The 26,169-nt window shown below is 41.9% G+C and overlaps 1 protein-coding gene across 2 annotated transcripts in view; it reads left to right on the top strand.

The window, feature by feature from the left end:
• The window catches only part of afg2a (AFG2 AAA ATPase homolog A), a 171,314-nt gene that overhangs the window by 2,668 nt on the left and 142,477 nt on the right, over positions 1-26,169 (top strand). For both annotated transcript variants that reach the window (XM_084041957.1, XM_084041956.1), the window contains exons 2-11: positions 1,207-1,331; positions 2,067-2,224; positions 3,455-3,513; positions 4,069-4,181; positions 4,548-5,163; positions 5,647-5,776; positions 6,799-6,855; positions 7,259-7,382; positions 10,176-10,277; positions 11,422-11,575. In XM_084041957.1, the coding sequence (XP_083898083.1) occupies positions 1,266-1,331; positions 2,067-2,224; positions 3,455-3,513; positions 4,069-4,181; positions 4,548-5,163; positions 5,647-5,776; positions 6,799-6,855; positions 7,259-7,382; positions 10,176-10,277; positions 11,422-11,575 (1,579 nt within the window). In that variant the 5' untranslated portion in view covers positions 1,207-1,265. The remainder of the gene's footprint in view (positions 1-1,206; positions 1,332-2,066; positions 2,225-3,454; positions 3,514-4,068; positions 4,182-4,547; positions 5,164-5,646; positions 5,777-6,798; positions 6,856-7,258; positions 7,383-10,175; positions 10,278-11,421; positions 11,576-26,169) is intronic.

Here is a 26,169-nt window from a genome sequence, read left to right as displayed (position 1 = left end):
TCTTAAGTGCATTTTCTGCAAAAACAAGCAACCAGGAGTATACCTAGCGCTAAGGTAAAAGTCCAATATATCAGCTACCTATTTTCCCTAAACAGATGAGACAACCAAAATAAATGCACCCTATGGGTCTGTAACTCTGACTCTGAGAGTGTACAAATGGAACCAAATGGACCCTTACGTTCCATTTGTACACTCTCAGAGTTATGGTGGTCCGTGGTCTAATGCAGGGGTTCTCAAATTGGGGTCCAGGGACCCCCATCATGGCCCTATATATTTTCAAAACAGCTTGACATTCTTTGAAAATGTCTGAATATTTATGGAAAATGTCACAAATCTTGAAAAATCAAAAACCTCTTTGCCAAAAATATCTGATTTACAAATGAACTCGTAGTTTCCTCCTCAGAATAGGGATGCTAGGGTTCAAGTGGATAATGTAAAAAGATCCAGCCCTGTAGTAGCTCTGACGACCCTCTGTTGAAGACCCCTGTTCTAAACAGTACCTAAACTTGACACTCTATTCGCCATTCACTCAAATTACAGGACAGCATAATAACATCATTCTCAGTGACCACCATTCACTATCATAGAAAAATATACAAGTTCACATAAATATGTTCTCAATAAAAATTAAGCGAGTGCATATGAGGCATCTTAATTAAAGATGGAAGCAGTATTGTGGAAGGATTTAAAACTGTTTATTTTAAGAACCCATGATGTCAAATAATACGATGAATTCAAATGAAAAGCAACACGTTATCAAATATCAGTTTGATTGGCTACTACATTATGTGAAATAATACAGTACCACATAAATGAATTTTAATACAGGCACCTGTGGAACAGTAAGGTCAAACTGTCAGAATCCAGGGGGTTTTAGATGTACTTTTAGGAATCTGTGACTAAAAGACTAAAAGAGAAAATACTAGGACAGGGATTGAAGTTCCTACTGTTTTCATAATGATCAAGGCTGTCTTCTTTGGACAAATATTGTTTATGGGATACCATAATGGTATTTGTAACCGTCTATCTTGTTTTTCTGACATCAGGGACCATGTTGGAAACAAGTGATCTCACTTTTACATGTTATCCCTTGGAATTGTTGTCTTGTTCATCCATAAAATCAAATCAATCAAGCAAGCAAGCACACAAGCAAGCAAGCAATTCCAAGCTTCATATTTTGCATTCATGTATGTGTATCGTTTACAGCAGATGACAAGACGCCTAAAAGAAGCAGATCATGTCTAGTCCAGCTGAGCCTCAATTCCATGAAGACAGCCAACATATGCATAGGAAGACCAGTTTTACTGACGAGCAAGACCGGACAGCAAGAGGTATGTATTTGTCACTGTTTAACATGTTTCCACACACACACAATATTTCCTTGGAATATTGAATAAAATAATCAAAACAAAACAATGCGTAAAATAATTTGGTCTATAATTGTGAAGGAGCCATTCTGCCGTTGGCCAGTTGTGGTCGGGTTCACCTTGAGGGGTGGGGTGCTGTAGTAATCGACAGGGGAAGACAGGTGTAGCAAACCAGTTGATTGCGGGTATGGGCACATTGAGCACACAGGGAGATCGCAGGTTTTCTTTAACGTTTGTTTTTACTTGCAATAAAAAAAGTATGCTGTGATTCATTCTACTAAATAAATGGGAACATCACCCAACAGCAGTTATGGTCTGGACATTTTGTTGTTGAATGCGTTAAAGCATTTAGTTTTCCCGTGCCCAGCCGAGCGGCTTAACAGTTGTTTAAGAAAGACACTACACATTGTTTAAAGCTGCTATCTGGAACTTATTAAGGCTCATAGCGCAATATTTCCTCTGGCCAAGCGAGGATGATGAGTCTTGGCTTAGAGGTAGAAATTTGGCAACATTAACATGATGATGACGTTATGGATTGCTGCTTTAATTACAAGATAAGCATTTCGGATTGGATGACATTGTAACAGTGATTTTGATTGGACGGCTAACAATACCAGTGTCACGGCAACTCTGATGGTTTGGTAATAGCAATACTAATAGGACTGCTTTGTAACAGCTGACCTGTTTATCTCTGAACAGGTGTGTTTAGCTTGGCCTGTAGCCTCTTTCCCTGCTGGGAAAGTGGGCCTTCAGAAATGTGTGCTGAACAGCCTCAGAGTGAAGCCAGGGGAGGGAGTCCTGGTCCACCCGGTAACGGGCCCTGTGCTTCAGGCCGAAGAAGTGTTTCTCTCCACCAGGTAAGACTGCAGCATTCCACAAATGCCTTTTAAATCAGTAGTCCTCAAACGTTTTCGTGCCAAGGATCCCCAAAATGATATGTATTTGGCAGCGGACCCCTATCCGAAAATGTTTTTTGCCAGGGACCCCCAGAAGAAAAGATTTGTGTTAAAAAAAATAAAAATAACTACTAATAAAAACACAACTAGCTCGTAGATCTGCTATTTTTGAATAGCCAACGTTTAAAATATGGATAAAGGGGATTATCCCAGACCCCACTATGAGAACCACTGTTCTAAATCCCAACAGTTTTATGAAAAACGTATGTTCCTGTACATACAGTATACCTGTATATAACTAAAATCTAAAATGACACTGATGCTTTCTCGGATTGAATGGGTTCATAAAAAAAAAAAAAAGAACTTCAAGATCTCAACATTGCTGTGTATTATAAATGAAAATAATCTATATTCTAGATACAGGCATACTGACTACAGTCTACACTTGATTATTATGTCGTTTTTATTGGTAAAGACTGCCATCTACTGGTAAGGTACTGACAATGACAGCTGTCAACTCTGTATATCTTCCACACATACAGTATCTTTCTGTGTTATCATCAATTATGCTAAGATAAGGCTTTAGTAAATACAATTTCAGAGTTTGAAAATTGATTATTTTCAGACTTAATGGGAGTACAACTGCCAATGGAACCATTTGTACATCTTTTGAATGATGACTCTGTCTCTCTTACTGGAAAGTCACGCAAAATCTGTCTGGCAGGACTTACAGCAGCCAAAAAGATTATAGTCCAACCCTGAAATCCTCCACATGACTTAACCAAAACACACTGGCTAAGGAGCTTCTTGGACATTGCCTATCTAGAATTGTCGTCCGCCAGGATTAACCATGCTCAACAGAGCACAATTTCACTGTGTGGACAAACCAGATATCAGATCTGCTGACTCGATGATGCTGTGGATGTGTTGTGTGAATGTGTGGAAAGAGGGCGGGGTGGGAAGGGATGGGGGGGATGAAGAGTGGGAAAAGGGAGAAGGGTGGGGGATACAGAGTTCAATTATGATGGTTCTGTACTTGAAACGCATATTTGTTTATATATGTAAAAATCAATGAAAATTGAAAAATAAATAAATATATATATATATAGTTTAGTGATAAAAGTTTGAATTAATAAAATAAATAATAAGAAAAAAATGTGTCATTGTAAAATGTTTTCTTTTTATATTCAGGCTAAAAGATAACACACTAGATACAGATGAGTTCAGGAACTTCTTTCTCCGGTCGTTGGGTAAGTCACTGGCTTCCAAGGCATCTGGTAGGATTCAGGAGGCATTTGTCTTTGTCTTTTGCTTTAACCTCATACTCAGGGATAGGGACACCCCACCACTGTCAATAGAACACAGTCAATAGACCGACTCCTCACAGTATTTATTAATTATTTATTTATTATTATTATTTATGTATTATTTAGATATTTTCTGTTATTGCGGTATCTTTGAGCAAGGCCATTTTTACTGAGGCAGACCATTCGTGGTCAGTCATCCTTCAGTGATTAAAAAGGTTCAACTCTACAGATTTGATATTGTGCTTAAAGCAAGGATTCCCAAACATTTAATTTGATTAAAAGTCATTAAATTGTAACTTAAGAAATGTGCACATACCCTGTATACACTTATACTGTATGTTGGTTTGTTGAGTCAGAAAAAAATGTTGCACATTAAGTTAATCGTCTGGGGACCCCCGAAAATAATTTGGGGAACCACTGTCTTAAAGGAATGTGTATACCTGGATGAATAACTTAAAACAAGTATGTATTAACCCCCCCCCCCGTCTGTGTAATTAGCTGGCAAAGTCCTTCTCCCGGGGAATCTCCTCTCTCTAAGGTACTTTGGCCGGGCCTGCAACCTGCGTGTGGAAGCTCTGAGAGGAGAGGATGGTGTCACTCTCCACAAACAGGTACATATAAAGCTGCAACTATTGATTATTTTCTTTGCGATTATTCCATCGATTACTTTTTCGATGAATCAAATCATCGATAAGGGTGTTTCTTTTAAATATGGGGGGGGGGGGGGTTTCGAGCTTGTGGATCTAATTTTGATGCTTTTGTGTGACGCTGTAGTATGATCAAGTAGGGCATTCATTTACGAAAAAAAAAAACGCAAAAGGTTGGAGATGAGAGGTTTCTGCCTAACAGCAACAGATTGCCTTCTAAAATGAAGTTTTCTGAAAAACCTATGTTGCTATATAATTATATAGCTAAGATCTAAGATGGCACAGATGCTTTCCAGGTCTATTAATGGGAACAGTTGCACCTATACACAGGTAGCTGGTGGTGACGTCCAAGGAGGAGGCCCGGACACAGACGAGGCCTCCATGTCCAGCTCCATGCTGCAGTGCTCCACGTCAGCCGACCTGTCCCTGCAACTCAGTCTGCTCACCGTGGGCGACGACTGTGACAGCAGTGGGGCGCAACAAGGCACGGCCGGAGAGCCTGGTGGCCCCAGTGCTAGCAGCACCCCTGTCCGAACATGCCACCTCCTCCTTTCTCCTTCTCCTACTTCTTCTCCTCCCCCTGCTCCTCTGACTCCTTACAGCAACTCTCAGGAGGAGGACACCCCCTCCTCAGAGTCAAAGGAGGAGAGCTCTGTAGGCCTGGAGAGCTCGCTGTTGAGCCCGGAGCAGCCGGACAAAAAAAGTCCCACAGCCCCCCCTGGTGGAACTTTAAATTGTGACACGTTCTACTGCGTCTCCCGAGCCACTAAAGTTAGCTTTAAGGACAGACAAGGAGGAGAAAGGCAGGCGGGGACGCCAGGGGAGACTGAAGACACGAGGTCAAAAGTGACATACAGTATGATTGGCGGCCTCAGCAGCCAGTTGGATGTGATCAGAGAGACAATTGAACTTCCTCTCAAGCATCCTGAGCTGTTCTCCACCTATGGTATGTGTTCTGTATTCATGCACACCATTATAAATATTCATATTAAATGTGTTTGTGTCTTGTTCAGCCATTGATGCAATGTACAGCTGTCACCGGTGCAGAAGACATGCACAGAACTAATCATAATGTATATAAACTGCTCACAGAAAGTTAGGAAACTTAATTTCGGTTGATTATCTCTCCCCTTCAATAATACCAATTGGTATTGTATTGTATATATATTTTTGTCATTGATTAGTCACCTTTACAACAAGGTATAACTTGTAAGGATCGTGCAATCGTGAAATGAGCAACACAGCTAGACGTGTAGGTTAAATTGTTCCTCATTTTGCTGGGGACCCCCTGGATCCCTCCCCCCTGGATACCTCAGTGGTTTTGGATACCTCAGTGGTTCTCAAAGTGGGGTCCCAAGGGTCCCCGGACCCCACTTTGAGAACCACTGAGGTAAAATATACCAAATGTAATTTCTTTTTTTCATTGCAGGCATCACTCCTCCCAGAGGAGTGCTTCTGTATGGTCCCCCTGGCACAGGGAAGACTATGATTGGACGAGCCATAGCCAATGAGGTCGGCGCGCACATGACCGTAATCAACGGCCCGGAGATCATGAGCAAGTATGGCCATATTTAGATATGGATGATTTAGGTCTGGGACCACCAGAGGTCCACCAGAGGTCCAGATTTGACAGTGTATATCAGGGTTCAAGAGATAACCCCATTGTACACTGTCAGAGTTACAGACCCGTAAGGGTGCATTTAAATTGATATATATTTTGCCGCGGACCCCATCTGAAAATGTTTTGTGCCGGGGACCCCCAGCCCCAGAAGAGAGAGAGATTTGTGTTAACACATGGGGTGCCAGCATTTTTTCATAACAACTTACGTTGGGTGCCAGCATTCTCCCCATTGACTGCGCTTTACTGTTTATAGCTCTAGACTCCACGACGAGCAAATCCATGTAAAAAAAAAGCATCCATTCATTATATAGAGGTCTCGTACAATCGGGGGAAAAAAATTAAAAACATTTGGAAATCCGTTCCATAGTTGCAGCCAGTTGAAAATAGTCAAAAATAGTCAAAAATACATTGTAAAAAAAAAAGTACACAGGAGCCGAGATACAGGCTTTTGAAGTTATAACTTAACCAGGAAGTGGATGGGAGTCTAAATCTTCGAAAAATGATATCTCCTGTTGCTATGGAGGAAAAAAGAAAAAAAAAAATCATTTTTTTTTTCAAAAACAGTATATATACGGTTTTGGCACTCAACAGTTGTAATTGAAAAGAAGTATATATACGGTTTTGGCACCCAATGTGTTAAAAAATGCAAAATGATCACGATTTAAAAAAAAGAAATAGAAGATTTGCAGCGTGGCACAAAGTGACGCGCTGTGAGCTTGTAGATCTACTATTTTTTAATAGCCAACGTATAAATGGATAAAGTGGTTAAAAGGATTGTAATGCTGTATTAAAACATTTTGCCCCATGAACGTACAATAATCGTCGCTGTCAGGCAGAACATGTTATACATATCTTTACAGAATCTGGATGTTATACATATCTTTGTAAGTGAATGGAATCTGGATGTTATACATATCTTTGTAAGTGAATGGAATCTGGATGTTATTCATATCTTTGCAGATTCTACGGTGAAACTGAAGCCAGGCTGAGACAGATATTCAGTGATGCATCTCAAAGGTAATCTTTGTCATTAATGTTGCTAGTTTTCTGTCTTAAAAGGTTGATCGTTATACTATGATCCCACTGCTGCCTTCACTTACTTGCCCCATACAATGCAAGCTCTGCCCCTGACATTTGAATAGATGTTCTTATAATCCACTAAATTGATTAATCTGATGAGCCATACTTTATACTTTGACGTACAACAGTGTTGCGCAAAGATACTGAAAATTGTCGATCTATAAACTCGGAACACATCGCAATGCAAACCATTGTGAGAATGTAGATCAGCTATATTCTGTATTTAGGAAGATTTCCTCCTATAATGCCCCCCCCCCTCAAATCTGTTATTTTATTGTATCAATACATCGATTAAATCAACTAGTTGTACTAAGTGTTGCACCCCTACTTCCTTTGATAGGCGTCCTGCTATCATCTTCATTGACGAGCTGGATGCCCTGTGTCCCAAACGAGAGGGGGCGCAGAATGAGGTGGAGAAACGGGTGGTGGCCTCCCTCCTCACTCTGATGGACGGGATGGGCGCAGTAAGTAGCACTGATTAGATGCTGTCATCACACTTGATAACTGTGGTATCCAAAGAGCATGCTGTGGAGCACTGGTTCTCAAACCTTTCGTGTCAAGGACCCCCAAATTAATATTTTGCCTGCGGACCCCCAATCTGAAAATGTTTTGTGCCAGGGACCCCCAGAAGAGAAGATTTGGGTAAAAAAGAAAAATCGTATGATATTAATCCCGCTTTTTCATACCATCATGTATTGTACTAAAATGTCCTTGCATTTTCGGTCAATTAGTAATTGGATGGTATGTGTATCCGTTTCATTGGGTATTGAGTACTAGTGTCTGTGGTGTCTTGTAGTTTGTGTTTGTATGTGTACCGTACCTTTCTTGAAAAAAATCAATACAAATATTTGAATAATAATAAAAATAAAAATCTAAATTAGAAAAAAATGTCCAAACATTTTCAAGATTTTTCAAAAATGTTCAAAAACAGCAGATGCACAAGCTCACAGCACGGCACAAAGTGACGCGCTGTGAGCTTGTATACCTGCTATTTTTGAATAGCCAATGTATAAAATATGGATGAAGGGGTTCAAATGATTGTGATGCTGTATTAACACATTTAGCGAGGGACCCCCTGGAACCCCCCTCCCACGAACCACTGCTGTGTAGGACCGAGTTTATGCAGGTTTTGGGCTAAACATTACACAGTGGCCATCATGACAGGAAAACACAGCTGCAGGGTGTTTTTTATTTAGGCGTTTCTGTGCGCCAGCGTGAAGTTAACTGGACAGGAGGACCTGTCCATGCTGGCACACCTAAATTAAACACATTACCACAATGAACCACTTTCAACCTGCCGTCCTTATTTTGGGCATGTGGTAGGTCAACATTCAGCAAAAATCGATGAACATTCAGTAAAGATTGCAGATCTATGAGCCGCAACGTGGCCCGTTGTGAGCTTGTCAATAGACGAAAATTACCGCCTGTGAAAAGTCTTTGGCTCGCTCTTCTGCAGTTGAAGTCGGATGTTCTTCCTCGTCCATATAGCCCCGTTGCATATTTCACATCCGAAACGCCAAGGCCTCATTTTCTGATGTGAGCCTTCGTCTCTAGGGATTCGAAGCTACCTTTGGCTGAACCTTTATTGACTATCTGATCCACATATGCGTGTGGTTATTTCATTGAATACTCAATGTGGAATCCGGCTCCCTCCCTCCCTGCCCCCCCCCCTCGGCAGTTTTGATTCCCTACTTCAGAATATATATTTCTCATTGGAAATGCAGATAGAGTCATGCAGAAACCATCTTGCCGCACGTTGGACGGCCTTCAGAGTACACACTCCCAGCCTCGTCTCTCTGGGGTGTCGTCTGTCGGCCCGGCGCTGTTCTGTACAGTTACACCAGTCAGCCTGATGAGAAAAAGAGAGCTCGGGTCAGCCCAGATTGCCCTGCAAACCCCCCCCCCCCCTTTCCTTAAAGAAGCCTGGGAAGCAAATCACGGCGGGTTACCATGACCTGCCAATTCGGCATCACTTTATCACCAGAGCACATCTCCATCTCTTTAATCAACAATAGAAGGAAAAGCCAAAAGCAGAGGAAGACGACGTGCAGTCTGTACGCTTCTTCTGCTCTACTCTAGGGCTGCAGCCATCCATTATTTTCATTGTGATTGTTCTATCGATGACATTTTCGATTAGTAGAGTAATCGAGAAGCATGTCATTTTTTTGGACAATTTGTTATATTTTTGATATATCAACAAATCGACATGAAAAATCAACGTAGTTTTTTTTATAATCAACTAAATCATTTTTAGAATATTTTTTTTTATCTATTAGTCTGAACCTTAATCTCTATTTAAGACTTTGCCGTACAACAGTGTCACAAAAAAATGCAAAAAATGGCAAACAAATATTTTTGAATAAAAAAATAAAAAAAAGTATATATGTATATATAAAAATATTAAAATTGAATATTAAAAGATTAAATTGAAAGATTCAATCGATTAGTTCGATTAACTGTTACACCCATAGTTCTATTCTCCCCTGGGCCTGTTTCAGCTGAGGTCGGCAGCACTGATTGGATACTGCAGAATGTGGAGGGAGAGGGGAGGGGTGGGGGGCACTTCCTGTGTCCTCAGAATTCCTGCTCGAACTGGAATTTTGCACCCCTCTCCCATCCCATGGTATTGGAGATGGGTGGAAAAAAGCCATAATTTCTCTCCCTGAAGGCAGACCACCATGAAGAGAGGCAATACTGAGGCTTATAGCTCCGTAATCTGGGTCGAATATTATTTGCAAATCAATTTAAGGTTTTGTTTTGAATTAATCTTGTCATACATGACACAGTTTGTTTCATGTCATTGATGTTGTTGATCTCAGGAAAGTGTCGTCCATTCTCTTCCATATACTTTGCTTACTTATCGTCTCCGTCTGGTGGAAACCTCATATGTCCAAAGCTGTTACTTTTCAGGATTCAAATTAAAAAATTGCAAAAGTAGCAGATCTACAAGCTCAAAACACGTCGCGCCGTGTTTCTAGCTTGTGGATCTGCTACTTTTGAGGCTTTTGTGTGACGCTGTAGTATGATCAAGTACGGCGTTAATTTGCAAAAAAAGACAAAAAGTTAGAATATGGAGATAAGCGTTTCTTGCCCGACAGCAACAATAGGCAATTATTATTAGGATTAGGGTCCTTAGCGCAGAATTTTTTTGAAACTACTGATTTAGAAGGCATTTGTAGAATCTGCCTCAGGTCGTAAGGTTAAAATAAATAGTTGGACCTCACTGAGATTCTTACTGTACTGTGTCTTTATTCCAGGAAGATCACGTGGGACAACTGTTGGTGCTGGGGGCCACTAACCGACCCCACGCCCTGGACCCTGCCCTGCGCCGGCCCGGGCGCTTCGACAAGGAGCTGGAGGTAGGCCTGGGCGACATCACCTCAAATAGTATAATACAGGGTTAAAGGATCAGACTGATCGGTGTAGTCGATTATAAAAATAAATATTTTTATAATTGGTGTCAATTTGTTGAAATATTGTAAGAAGAAAAAAAGAAGAAAAACCCTTCTCGATTTAATCAGCAATTGCCCGGCCCTAGCTGGAGGTGCATACTAGTAATCTTTTATAGATGTGTGTTTCTATCTACAAGCTTACGCAACGTGTTATATTTAGGTTATTCGTTATTTTTAATGTCGGTTTTCGGTACACCTTTGGGTCATTGCACTGCCCTACTTTAGCTCGAGGTGCATGCTAGTAGTATTTTATAGATGTGTGCACACTCATTGCCCAATACAGAGCGAGGCAAATTCTGTACCCTGAAAAATATATTCTAACCACTTAAAACCTGGCGTCCAGATTTTGGTCATTATAGGTGAACATTTTACATTTAACTATTGATTATTATTATCATTCATTCATTATTTATTCTCAGATTTTCAAAAATAGCCGATCTACAATCGGCAATTCTTTCTATGAATACAGGTTTGCATTCACATTATAACCATGGTATGTATGGCTTTAAAAAAACACTGGCCTGATGTGAATGTCAGTATGAAAGTCAGCATCTCTCTTTGTGGAAATGTGCAATAAATGTTTACTGCAATATGTACTTCTGCTTGGAACATTGTCCTGTGGTGTTTCACCATGTATTAAATCCTGACTATTTTTAATTTTACCACATCGAAAACCAAAGGCAGATGTCTGCATGTGTGCATTACAGCATGTGTGTTTCGGTCCTATTCTACCGCAGTGGTTCTCAAACGTTTTCAAGTCAAGCTGCGGACCCCCATCTGAAAAGATTTTGTGTCGGGGACCCCTAGAAGAGAAGATTTGTCTTAAAACATGTCTAAATTATTCCAAATTGTTCACGTCTTCTCAAGATTTTTCTAAATGTGTCAAACATGGGGTTAAAGTGGTTAAACCGATTATGATGCAATATTAACCAATTTAGCTGGGGAACTTCTTCAAGGACCCCTGGGGGAGGGGGGTCCCCGAACCCTGCTTTGAGAACCCCTCTTCTATCCCCAATAGAGGATGTTGATGGTGTGTGTGTGTGTGTTCCAGGTGGGGGTCCCCAGTGCGGCAGAGCGGGCGGACATCCTGCAGAAGCAGCTGAGCACCGTGCCCTGCAGCGCCTCGCCGGAGGAGCTGGCCCTGCTGGCTGACTCCGCCCACGGGTACGTCGGCGCAGACCTCGCCGGCGTCTGCAAGGAGGCAGGCAAGTACATGGAGTGAAGTTCTCTCAGTCGCCACGACTGATTTTAGTCATTTGGATTCCATGGAGAAGTCAACATGTCTTCTATGGAAGCATGTCATGCATTGAAAATAGGCGATACTACTAAGCTTACAAGTACAGCAGCCTTGTAGATAGCTTGTAGATAGCCTTGTAGATAGCTTGTAGCTCCAATTATTTGAAAACTAGAGTTACTAGTTACTTTCTTAGATTCTTAATACAAAACGTACCTCTTTAACTGCCAGATTTAAAACATCATCTATAGCTGCCCTTGCCAGCAATTTCGAGCGTTTTTACTAACATTTGAAAAATCATAGAATATTATCCTTCACAACGATCCACCCGGCGATCGCCTCAAAAGACGTGGGGGGTCTTGGAGAACTGGAGACTCTGCCGGTCATCAAATTATTGCCTTAGAAATGCGACAAAAACAAAAAAAATCTCCATGAATTAAAGGCTTCATGGGGTGTGTAATTGATAGAAAATAAGATTTACTTTGGGTGAACTACTCCTTTAAGTAAAACATCGGGAGTACTTCTTCCGCCACTGATGGAAACGAAATGAAATCCTGCAGCGGCCAGGTTAAAGATAGGAGCCGGTATTGTGCTGTAGATGCAACCCAGTTGACTTCTTTCAGATGTGTCATGGAAATGTAATTATGTTTTTACATGTCCCAAATGGTAGCTACAGCTAGCTAAAAAGAGTGTATTAAGTTGTCAACCTGGTGTATTCAAATGAACTATAGCAAAATACATGGTTATACATCATCTCTGTCGGATGGAAAGCTCATATCGTAGGTCCAAAACTGTTACTTTTCAGGATTCAAATTCAAAAATAGCAAAAGTAGCAGATCTACAAGCTCGAAACGCGTCGCTTCGCGCCGCGTTTCGAGCTTGTGGATCTGCCACTTTTGATGCTTTTGTGTGACGCTGTAGTATGATCAAGTAGGCCGTTCATTCATGAAAAAACACAAAAGGTTAGAATATGGAGATAAGAGGTTTCTGCCCGACAGCAACGATTATGGTTAAAAACGATTAGATGTTGTACGTCCGTTGTTGTGAAGAAAATGTGTACTGAACTTGGGGCGATAGGCCAGGGTAATCAATTACCCTGGAGTAGGCAATAGGTAAAACCAATAAAGTGGATCCCACAACTCCTTTTAAAAGTTGGTGCAAACCACATTTCCTAACTCGGGGGTTTTTCGCAGCATTTCCCCTCTTACCACCAAACTACTTTTTTTTATTTTTAACTTTATTGTGATCTCGCTCGTAAGATATCGGCTTTTTTTGTGGAGCTTTTAGACACAGCGGGGCACCTATTCATTGACATACGTTCTGAGAGGAAGCGGAGGATTTTCACTGGCATTTTAATCCCATTGATAGAAAAACCACCAAAACCACCACTTGTTGTGAAATTCCTCTCCCCTGACATTACAACCCAATCCACCACAATAGTAAGCACATCCAGGATATGAGGCTTATGTGCGTGTGTGTGTGTGCGCTCGTGCGCATCCGTGTGTGTGTCACATGCACAATAGTTTTTCTGTGCGTGTGTGTGTGTGTGTGTGTGTGTTTGCTTGCAACCATGTGTGCACGTCTGCGTGTCTGTGTGACCCCGTGTGCCTCCTGGGTGGTCCCGGGGCCTGAGGTACGTGGCGTATTGCATTACCAGCTGAGCGAGCAGCGGATCGGGGGGCTACCGCGCTGCGGAAGCACTCTGCCGAAGAGCGTGATTTACTGTCCGCAGAGAAGGGCCAGACGTGACTGCCAATGTTTTCAGAGAAACCTCTCTTCCCTCTCTCTCTCTCTCTCTCTCTCCCCCTCGGGGGAAGCAGCGGACACCGAAGATTTTTCAAAAAAGAAAAAAATCAAAAATAGCAGATGTACAAGCTCGCAGCACGGCACAAAGTGACGCGCTGCGAGCTTGTAAATCTGCTATTTTTGAATAGCCAGCGAATAAAATATGGATAAAGTGGTTAAAGTGATTGTGACGCCATATTAACACATTTTGATTTACCTTGTCCCTCAAACCCCAAAATCTCCAAATCCCAAAGCTCCCAGACAAACACGCCGGTCCTCATAAGTACGCCACGGGAAAAACGACCCCGTCTAGAAGATTATATCTCTCTCTCTCTCTGTCTTTCTTTATTTTTGTCCTCCCCTGTTTCAGCTGTCTTATGCCAACAGTATGTGTGCCTTGTTATTTTCACAGTATGCAGTAGAAAGTCCTGGTCAAATAAATGCTGAAATGGAACCGTTGGGGTTCACACAGCACGTACAGTAGGATGCTCAATAGGGAGATGGTGGAATAACATCGCGAGGCGTCAGAGTGTACAATTTTCATTTCCATAGGCCGTTGTAAAGTGTCCTCGAATACCATGCTTACATTTTTATACACAGCAAAAATCCGCTGTGTTGATTTTAACTCCAATGGACTGTCGATGGTCAATGTCAGAGTTTAAATACACACTCCGGGGTGATTGGTTGGCGCAGTTCCAATACGATTCACAATTTAGGCATTTAGCAGACACTCTTAATCCAGAGTGATTAACAGTAAGCAAGGTAAACACAAGGTAATGCATCAAATGCATAGAGATGGTAATCTAGGATCATAGGTAAACCAAGAACCTATCATCAGTCTAAACAGTATAGTATTGACCATCTCCAATACCATCCTGGCTATATGTGTCTCAAGTCAGACGATCCGAGTGTAACTCTGGCCTGTTAAAAGTTAGAATAGGATAATTTGGGGACCCCCAGTTTGGGAACCACTGATCTAGGCGAGGAAAGGAACCTTCAAGCCGGGCCTGTGTAAGAGCCATGCTCCGTCCATTGAGCTACTAGGGAAGAAACAGGACAGGACATGAGTCCTCACTCCACACACACACTTCCTCTGCGTGTCCAACGTGTGTGTGTGTGTGTCGTTTCCTGTCCCCGTGTACAGGGACGTGTGGCTGTGACCTTGTGCTAATACCCAGCAGGGTCATTATGATGTACATTAGGCACTTCCTATGACAACACTGCAGTAACGGAAACCACGCAATGACAAACAGGTGGAAGTAGAGCAGAGCTAGTGATTTATAAATAAATGTTCATTTCAATGACCTCCCAGTTTGATATCGTCGCTGTCGGGCAGAAACCTCTTACCTCCATATTCTATTTTTTTTGGTGTTTTTTTTCCGTAAATTAACGCCCTACTTGAGCAGACTACAGCGTCACACGAAAGCATCAAAAGCAGCAGATCCGCATGCTCGAAACGCGGCGCGAAGCGACACGTCTATAGATGTGGTTTGGACCCCCTGGAACTCCCTCAGGGACCCCTCGGGGCTGCCGTACCACACGTTGACAACCCGTCCAGTAGAGTGTGTGTGTGTGTGTGTTTGTGTGTTGGTTGGCTGTGGTGGTGTTTCCAGTTGTTTGTGTTCCTGGCGGTACACAGATGCACAAAACACACGTGCCCGCAAGTTAATAATCTGTTTTTTCCTCCCTTTAAAATAAAGGGGAACAAAACTTAAAAAAAAAGAAATGCCATCTCAAGTAGGAACCCCAGTTGTTTCCATGTCCTGCTCAGGTAACAATGACCCGTTTGGGGGGGGGAGGTAATCTGTGATGCACTACTTCCTTTAAAAATAAAGATGGAGGGACATGGTGGCTGGGCCATGCTAGGGTCACGCACATGTGATGCCAGACCTGCACACAGCTGTCTGGATCCCCAGCCAACACACACATAACGTACACACACACACGCACATGTCACGCACATGCCCGCACGCATGCACGCACATATACACATCATACATTTTACAGATACGTCGTGTTCACATTTCAGAGATAATTTGAACACACGCACACACGCGCGCACACACACACACACACACACACACACACACACACACACACACACACACACACACACACACACACACACACACACACACACACACACACACACACACACACACACACACACACACACACACACACACACACACACACACACACACACACACACACACACACACACACACACACACACACATCCTGGACAGTAGACTGCTGCTTACAGACTAAAAAGTGCAGCTGTCCAAGGCTATTCTAGCCAAAGCGACGGATGACAAAACCAAGCTGTCATGTGAGACTGTGTGTATGTGTACTGTACTGTACTGTTCTGTGCTGTACTCTACTCTACTCTATTGTACTGTACTGTACTGTTCTGTGCTGTACTCTACTCTATTGTACTGTACTGTACTGTACTGTTCTGTGCTGTACTCTACTCTATTGTACTGCACTGTTCTGTGCTGTACTCTACTCTATTGTACTGTACTGTTCTGTACTGTACTGTACTCTACTCTATTGTACTGTACTGTACTGTTCTGTACTGTACTCTACTCTATTGTACTGTACTGTACTGCATTGCACACCAATGGGAAAGTCAAAACGCGCCGCGTTGTAAGCTTGTAAGTACTGTAAGTAAGTAGCCTTGGGAACCAATAGTTCCCGAGACATAGGTCAGGAGTCTATGTCCTGTTTCTGTAGCGTGAGGCAGCTTGATGTACAAGCACAGGGACTTAACCCAATCCAACCCTTGATGCTGAGTGCCAAGCAGGGAGGCATTGGGTCCCATTTTTATTTATATTCTAACCACAAGGAGTTGTGAGCTTGTTATTTGTTATGTGAGCTTGCTATTTTTGAACATTTGTGTTAAATAAATAAATAAAATTCTCGCCTATAGTGACATGCCCAGTATAGAGTAGTACCGATAGAGTAAAAAAAATCATAGCATTTTGTATAGTCTGCTGTTGGGTAGGAATCAACTATGTACAAAATATTATCTTTTCAGGAAATTAAAAAGAAATACATGTTTTTAAAACGACACAATATTGCCTCACCAAAGTTGGCATGGTGACTTAATACATACGCTATGAGCTCTTGTATATCTGCTATTTTTGAATAGCCTGCTTTCCCAGTTTTAATGGGTTAATGCCTTATTCCCTACTACAACATCACAGTACTTATATTAAGACCTGTAGTGTTTATCAGCTGAAATGCCATAACAGTGTCAGTGTAGGCCCATTGGTCAGGTGCATATCTATATATTCTAGTTAGTATAATATTCATGCTGACATACTTTGTACCTAAGCTTCCTTGGGGATGTTGGTGACTCTCAGTAGTGAACTCTAGTGGGCAAAGGATGTATTGCTGGATAAGCTGGCAGTTGACTGATTTGTGATCAGTTGACTGATCTGAAAGTGTCTAAAAAGACCCAGTTAAGAGCGGCGTAACTGTGTGAATTGGTAACCTGAAAAAAATAATAACATCCATGTGTTCTTGGAACAGCAGAGCAGGGTGATAATGTGTCTTCACAGAAACCTCTTTGGAGGTGAGGACAGAAACACTTACACATAAAAGCAAAACAAAACGACAACAAAGTATTTATCATGATACAGCTCACCACATTTAGTATTAAAGTTGAAATGCTGTGTTATATCGTCTCTGTCAGGTGGAAACCTGTCCAAAACTGTTACTTTTCAGAATTCAAATAAAATAATTGCAAAAATAGCAGATCGACAAGCTCGAAACTCAGCACGAAGCGGCATGCTTTAAGCTTGTAGATCTGCTACTTAGTATACTTTTGTGTGACGCTGTAGTATGATCAAGGAGGGCATTAATTAATGAAAAAACACAAAACGTTAAAATATGGACGATATGGACCATTTCCACATAAAGGCATACATGAGGGGTAGTTGTAACATAATTATTGCAACGCTGACTGGACCAGACATGCTTGAGCAGTATAACAAATGCTATAGGAATAATAAGTCAGCATTTCCAAAATGTTTTGTCGTTTTGTTATTGTTAGCTCTGTGGGCCACGAGGGCATTGCAAGTGAGACCCCAAATAATTGGCAAAATGCTAAGATTTGAATGATAATGTAACATTAATATTAAAAAAACTAAACCTTGAAAAAAAAAATCATAGTGATGCCAATAAATAAGAACTTAAATACTACGTTGGTTCCATTGATCTAAGCCGGAGCACGATCGATTGATTGATCATCGAAATGAACGCGCTCTGAAAGCGCACACGGCCCACCCATCTGACCACTAACTTCAGTGGTAAGATGGGCCGGCCACGATCGCTTTTCAGTTTTTCAAGTGGGGCCTTTTTGATCCAGAAAAGGTTTGGAACCGCTGGTTTGGAACCGCTGGTTTAGCCGCGTCTTTATGACATCGAAACCAAAGTCATGACAGCTCATCATCCCTTGTACTGTACGCTGCTTACAGTAGACCATTGGTTCTCAAAGTGGGGTCCGGGGACCCCCCAGGGGTCCTTGGGGGGGGATACCAGGTGGTCCCCAGCAACATTTGTTAATACAGCTTCATAATCATTTTAACCACTTTAACCATATTTTATACTTTGGCAAATTTGTGCAAATCTTCGAATATATATATTTTTAAAGCGAACCTTTGTAACTCAAACCTTTGCCTCTGGGGGTCCCTGGAACAAAATGACATGAAAAGGTTTGCGAACCACTGCAGTAGACAACAAACCTTACATACATTACAAAAAGACTGATGTTACAAAGGTCTGATTGACTTCCTGCCATGCTATTTACCCTACACCTCTCACGATGACCACAGCTATGTGAGTGAATGGGTAGAGAGGCTGCCTGGGAAACACAAGGACCTACGGTTGGATTCCCGGGCCCCGGCTATGTGTCTCGGAAGTGTCCCTGAGCGAGACCCCCTAACTCTGGGCGCTCAATATGACCACCTGGGCAGCCATCAGCTGGGTGAAGCTCAAACTGAATCCCCCCCTCCGTGGGATTAATAAGGCCTACATTATTATTATTATTATTATTATTACATCACCCCAATTAGAAGGGACCTTTAAATGGAGGATTCCTGTAGTTTAAGCTTGGAATGTGTCATGAGGTGTCATGTGCTTCTCCCAGATGCCGTCCTTCTGTCGGTCAAATGATCCTAGCGCTGGCAGATGACTCATTTCCTCTGCCTTAACAGCGTAAATTGGCATGTGTGTGTGTGTGTGTGTGTGTGTGTGTGTGTGTGTGTGTGTGTGTGTGTGTGTGTGTGTGTGTGTGTGTGTGTGTGTGTGTGTGTGTGTGTGTGTGTGTGTGTGTGAGACAGCGAGCAGGAGCATATGAGCAAAAGCGGACGTGTGTATACATGCAAAAACATGTGCACATGTGCGTGAGTGCACATGTTTGCGCGTGCTTGTTTAGTTTGTGCCACATCCGGACACACTGTTTACAAGACTTGAGTCTAAACAGGGGAAGCCCACTGGAAAAAAGAAGGGCCTCGTAATATAGATTATGAGGGAATAATAAACGCACAATTGCGCACAATGTCCTGTTAAAGCCTTTTGAGCCGTGGTGGAGTAACCACGTACATTTACGCAGTACTATACTTAAAGGACGACTTCACCCATTTTCATCTTCATATAATTGCTCATTATAATATGGTAAATTGATAGAAAAAGACTCTCGCTCCACAAAAACTTAAAGGAAGGAAGACGGAGATTAAGAAAATATATTGTTCTATTTTTTTCATAATTATAAATTGCTCAAGTGAAAAGTGCAGCAGCAAACCTTTCAGTCCTATAGCACTGACGAAGGATCCGATTGGCTGATCTTCCCAACCAACCGATCCAAGAACAAAGAACGGTGATGACTTGGCCTGTCACAATTATCACATAATCACGCGATCACAATTATTTGAGATAATCGTAATCATTTTTCCGCACAATCATCAATCATTTCCACTTCCAAAATGTTCATATATTTTCAAACATTCTTTTTTAAAAACAGCGGAAATGGCAGATCCACAATCTCACAATCATGCGTTGTGATGTTGTAGATTGGCTAGTTCCACTATTTTTAGCCACATGCGCTAGCGAGCGGCTCTGTATACAGTACCAGTCGTAGTCCGCCACCCGAGTGAAAATTCTCGACACCTGAGTCAAAAGTGTCGACACCTAAGTGTCATTGGCTGTCCTGGCTGTCATCACACTTCCCCCCGTTTAAGCTCCCCTTTTAAGCCAATGGGGAGACGAAAATGTAATGGACACGTTAGTCAACGAATTAGACGAGACGAAAATGTTAGGGCGGGACGAATGGAGAAGAGATCCAATCAGAATTACTCTTTTTGAGGGACTAGTTGGGAAGGCATCCAATCAGAACAATCCTCATTGTTAAGTTAGGTTGAACCACCCGGAAGCACACCATATTAGGGGCCAGCATGGACGAACAGAAACCACAACAAGGCAACGCACGGAGTTACACAGCAGAGAGAGAGAGAAAGGGAGACAGCTTCAGCCAGGATGGTTAGCCTAAATGCTAGCGTGCTTCATTAGACCTAGTTTGGCTATTAAGTTATTATTATTTGCCCATGTTCACACTGACTTCAATCTTAGCTATTGTTGGGAAGACCCATGTGGTGTCACAAAATGTTGCCACTACTTATATAAAAAACATTAGAGCGTTAATTTGCGACGCTAAATGTTGCCAGGTTGGCGAGAGAAACAAGCAATCCAAAAAACAAGTAATCAGGTCTATGAAAATATTGGGGCCAAAAAAGCCTGCAACATGCGGCTTTATTATGACTTTGGTCATACTTGTTATTATAATTGCCCCCTATAACTCAAATTAAAAACACCTTCAATATTTTATTTATTTTAGAAATAGTTCATCTTTTACTCCGTCGGCGTCGCAAGATGATGATGTAATTTGTCCACGTGTGGTCCGGCCCTATGGCATGTATGGAATGCATGTGCAAATAAAAAACAACTCAATTCCTCCTCCCAGGCATCCTTTTAAGTGTACTTTATACAAATATTATACATGTCAGTCATTTCTTTTAAGTTATTTGTTATATATGCCCTGAGCATTTTTGTTCACAAAGCCTAAAAGGCAAAAGGATTTTCCTTTTTAATTCATACAGTATGTCCCAATGTTCAATGCCAAAAACACCATTAAATCGTCAATTGCAACTGTTTGTGTGACAATGAATCCGTCAAGTGAAATGTCATGATGGTGACAACCCTAGAGATGACCCCGTTGTATACAGTAGGCCTTGAGGAAGGGCTAGAAAGAATGTGAGGAAACCGAGCAGAGTATTGTATTGTTTGACATAAATTGTGTGCTTGGAAGACGAAGAATAAGCTACGCGGGTGACTAAATGCTCCGCGGCGTTTTGCAGAGGCAGCCGTTCCCATATAAAGCGCTTTTTTCGACTCCCCTGTCCTTTTAAAGACACTTGAGGAATTTCAGGACAGGTCACATAAATATCGCAGGGGATCAGCATGTGAAGTTTATTTGGGGCCTCTGTTTATAAAATCCGGAAATGTTCGCCTCGTACTCTTTAACCCTTGGCACTTACCTTTACCCAAAGACAGCTGTGTATGCACGCGTGCGTGCGCATGTGTGTGTGCGCGCGCATGTGTGAGTGTGTGTGTGGTGTCTGTCTATGTCAGTGTGTTTGTCTTAGATTTGTGCATGTGCACATTTACACGTTTTTTAGTTTGTGTGGGGTGTTAGCGTGCACATTTACACGTGTATGTTTGGTGTGTGTGTGTGCGTGGCTGTGCACACTTAAAGAGCACATATTGCAGTGTTTGAGCTGGGGGGGGGGAACAGATGTTGGCTATTGTAAATACAGGTGCAGAGAGCACTCCGGAAGCCCAGGCGAGTAATGAAAACGTTCCTGTTGTGTCTTTTTCCTTTCTGTAGTGGTGTAATGCCAAAAGTATTTCACCATTCATCTGAGGACAGAGCTGGGATGTACCTCAACAACACCAGTGCTGGACAAAGTACTCAACGCCAGTGCTTGACTCTCAAGTATAGATCAGGGGTGGGCAACTTTGATGATGGAGAGGGCCACTATTTCCACACTCACACAAAAGTAGCAACAAAAGTGTCACACAAAAGTAGCAAAAATAGCCGATCTACAAGCTCAAAAGCGCATTGTGAGCTTGTAGATCTGCTATTTTCAAAATATTTTTTATACATTTGAAAATTGAAATGGGACATCTGCATAATGAGTACTTTTACTTTCGGTACTTTACTTTAAGTACATTTTGATGCCAATACCTTTGTACTTTTACTCAAGCACATTTTGATTACCGGACTTTTACTTGTAACAGCGTATTTCGACATTGCAGTATTAATACTTTTACTTAAGTAAAACATTTTTTCCACCACTGCACACCCACATGCACACTCTTGCTGATGAGATCCGGGCGGAATGCTGTGTTGGGGTGCAGACAGAGTCTTTTGACACACTGTTGCTGATGCACTGCTGTCGTTGACAACTGGAGCCCTTGTCAGAGATTCTGCTTCTGAAGTCTTCTTTTGGAACGTTTAGCTTCCTCACCCATCAGGCTTTTCCATTGATTTATTTCTTAAATTTTTCTTAGATATTTTTTTTTCTTCTCTCAGGTGATTCTCAATAAGATTATATCACATGCAGTGGCATGAATGAATGTAAATTATCATTTTTTTCTTCATGAAAATCCAAAAAAGGAAAATAATCCTTATAAAAAGTATGATAATATAGGGCTGGGCGATATGGACAAAATAAATTATTATTGTATTTTTGACCAAATACCTCTGTATTGATTTTTGATAAATAATTATAAGTAATGCATATCATTTCTGTCGGGTTGAAACCTCATATGTCGTTCAGGATTACTGTTACTTTTCAGGATTCAAATGCTAAAGTAGCAGATCAACAAGCTCAAAACGAGCTTGCTGATCTGCTACTTTTCCTACTTTTGTGTGACACTGTAGTATGAACAAGTAGGGCATTAATTTACGAAAAAACACAAAAAGTTTGAATATGGACATATTAAGTTTCTGCCCAACAGCGACGATATGTACTGTAATAACTAAGTGGTTAAAGGCGAATCATAGAACAGCTAGAACAGGCGGGTAAGTTCCGAAAATAACAATCACTTTACTGTAGCCTTTAAAACCAGAAAAAGACAACACTATCACCATATTACGGTATCCAAATCAACAGACACTATCTAGTCCCGACGATTGATGATATTGATAATATCAATACTGTATATTGTCCACCCTATATGATATTGGTATTTAACGATTCACTCAACTCACGATACGATTCGAATTACGATAGTAGATTCACAATACGACTTTTCTACATTTTTTAAACACAAAATTTGTTTCCAGAACACAAACACAACATTTTTATTTCTCACACATATCCAGTATTTTCTTCTCTTTATTTGTATTCTTTATTTTTTTTTTTACAATACTGTGTTTTCTCTTATCCTCTTTTCAATACAGACAGCCAATGACTGAAAACTATTCTTTTATCAATTCCATTTCTTGTTTTTTTCCTGCTGTTTGCATCGCGATAAATGTTTTATTAAATCGATTTAAATTGTCACCGCTTGAATCGTTTTAAATCGATTTACATTAAATCGTTACATGTTTACTAAGATAATATAGCAGTATGATCACGCACACTCAAAAGTGTGGTGTCACTACCAGTCCACTTTGCAATGTTAAGCCCATGCAGTCACACCAATAATTCACAAGGCAACGGATTGCAACACTCGCAACAGAAACCCCAAACTGCCCCGACCTGCAACGGGTCAACTCAGAACGCTTCCATTTCTTTCTGCCACGTATGGCACCGGTTGTGTTTGCCTGGCAAATCATTGGTGTGGACTGGCCTTTACATTTAAATCAAATTGCTGGCACTTAATGACTTAAAGTGAGTGACCAGGCACTCTTTATTAACCACCTGAACCCCAGCATCACTATTCTGGGGGGAACTTTCGCCCCAAATAGCAGATCTACGAGCTTATAGATTGTCTATTTGTGGCGAAGAGAGATTTGTTGTAGACTGGGGCCGAAAAAACGGTCTGAGTGCAGTTGTAACCCAAGTCCGTTTCACTAAGACGAGAGGGTTTAAGTGGTTATGGGCGCTTTGACAGGATACCTGCTGGGATTGATCCTGTCATATGGTAGGTTAACCACTAGAGAAGAGCACCACCATTATGCATACTAAAATAGTCAATGTAAGTATGTCTTGTCTTCTGCTGTGGGGTTAGTTGCTTTTCAATGTTGAGGGGTTCAAGTCAGGGTTTCTGTTCGGGAGGTTGCACATGAGGGAGGGGAGGTCAGCATAGAGTTGACCCCTTTTTGGAGGGGCGCTTGATTTTGGGGAAGCTCAGTTTTGCATGTACCTACCGTAATTAAGACCATCCCTCTCTTCTTCTTCTCCTCCTCCTCTCCTCCGCTCGCCACCTCCACTCTCGTGGTGAATATGTGTCTGCCTTCTCCTCAACCTGTACTGTACTCTTGTCTACCCCCTCTGCCTCCAATTCCCTCCCCGTCCAAATCGTAGCCATGTTGAATGGCTTCATCCCTCGTCTTCCGTACCTAGTTTTTGGGCCTGATGGTGTGATGTTTTGCAAATGTGCATTCTTGGCTGTGTTTAGCGGGGCCCCTTATTCTCAATTCCCACTAGATTGCTGGCGAATGTGAAGCATTCTCCAAAGAAGGGAACAAAAAAAAAGAAAAGGAAAGGGGGGAAAAAAACACCAGTCTGCATAAGGTTCAGATTAAATTGTGTTTTACCCCCCCCCCCACCCACCCCTCTCTTTCTCTTCCCATCGGATGTTTTCATAGCTAAACCAAATGTGTGCTTGCTGTGAGCCAAGAGCAGTCAGGAGAGAGAGAATCCCTGAAGCACCAATCCTTAAGTCACGTCGTTGAGTCAAGTTTCCGCTGCCCTCGGGGCAGGCCGGCCTGGATGCAGTGAGCGCTCTGCGGCTTACGGCCCTCTTCCATTTTTCCTCTCGGTCAAGCTGTTTCCCTGCAAACCTCCACATTTCTGCTGGACGAAATAGCAGATTTACTGTAGATACTAGTTTTAGATCATTGTGTCTCAAAGGTTTACAAACCGTTTGCCACTTTTTGTTTTCCAATGTTTGTTTGTTGCTGTACTTTTACATTATAGCACTAAGCGTCCATGGCGAGAATAGTTCAACGTACTTACTGTATACAGTATCAGTTGTTATTTCCCTTACCAGGGTATATGCCATTGACAAGGGACCTCCAGAGTTCTCAGTCAATGGCGTTCTTTTCTATCTGCGACCAGGTGTATCCCAGTCTCTTGGTGTCTGCCTGGAGATCAAGATCGAGATCAAGATTGCTTTATTTGTCATTTGTTTTCCATCTGCAAGCAGTGCTAGAAAAATAAACAAAATTATGTTTCTCCCAGTAAGAGACAGCAGAATTCATAAAAGAATAAAAACAAACAAACAGTGCAGAAACATACCCTATTGACCTGAATAAAAGGTCCTAAAAACCAAGAATTCACGCTATAAAAATAAGCATACCCAGATAAAAACAAAGTATTAAACTAAAACTGAATGAAATTCATCCATACTGTAGTTCATCTGGTTCAACTAGTTCATGATTTGATGCATAGGAATGCATACACCTCCCAAAGTATATCTACTAGGAAGATTAGAGATCCCGCCGCCAGGTGGTTTTGGGCCGGCCTCTGTTTCTCTTCGCTTGCGGGTTCCAAGTCAGAGCCTGTCTGGTGGTATTTGACACTGGTTTGCGCAGTGTGTGCCCGATCCATCTCCATCTTCCTCGTCCGCTGGGAGTTGTTTGGTCTTCATCCATAGATCGTTATTCCTGATCTTGTCTGGCCAGTGTATATTCAGTCTCTGCCCCAAAAAACAGGACTGATTTGACATTGGAGTTGAAGATTCTTGTATCTCTCTAGAGCGCCAGATGTTCTTGAGCAGCAGGAATGCTGTCCTTGCCTTGCCTATCCTTGCTTTCACATCTGCATCCGTACCACCCTGATTGGTGATGATACTCCCCAAGTAGGTGAAGGACTCTTACTTCTTCTAGCATGGCGTCACCTAGGATGATTAGCTCTGCACTGGTCATATTTATCCTCATGGATTTTGTTTTTCCAGTGTGGATGTTAAGTCCTACTTGTGAGGAAGTCTCTGCCAGTGTTTTGGTCTTTTCTTGCATCTGGTGCTGCCTATGTGACAGTAGTGCCAGGTCGTCTAGCTGTGTCCATAAAGTCCACTGAATTCCGTTCTTTCTTTCTTCTGTGGTTGTTCTCATTATCCAGTCGAGGACTAGTAAAAAGAAGAATGGGGATAGTAAACAACTCGGTCTGACCCCAGTCTTGATCTCAAACTGGTTTGTGAGCTGTCCATCGTGTATCACTCTACAAGTCATTCCAGAATAGCTGTCTTTAATTATTTTCACTAGCTTAGTGGGCACTCCATAGTGTCTCAATAGCTTCCCGGTGGTCTCCCTGTGTACCCTGTCAAATGCCCTTTCGTAGTCTACAAAGTTCCATTTGTGTGAGAGTGGCAATCTGGTTGACACTTGACCGATTTTTTAAAATCCTGCTTGCTAGATATATAGATAGAACTCCTCTTTTGCTTCTTCACTGTCATTTGGTGCGTAGCATTTGATGATATTGATCTTCTCCTTAGTTGTTCTGAATGATGCTGTGATGATCCTTGGTCCATGGGCCTCCCATTCTT

This window comes from Gymnoscopelus microlampas (genome assembly GCF_963454915.1).
Source record: "Gymnoscopelus microlampas genome assembly, chromosome: 18".
NCBI classification, from domain to species: Eukaryota; Metazoa; Chordata; class Actinopteri; order Myctophiformes; family Myctophidae; genus Gymnoscopelus; species Gymnoscopelus microlampas.
This window is presented reverse-complemented; position numbering and strand designations above follow the sequence as displayed.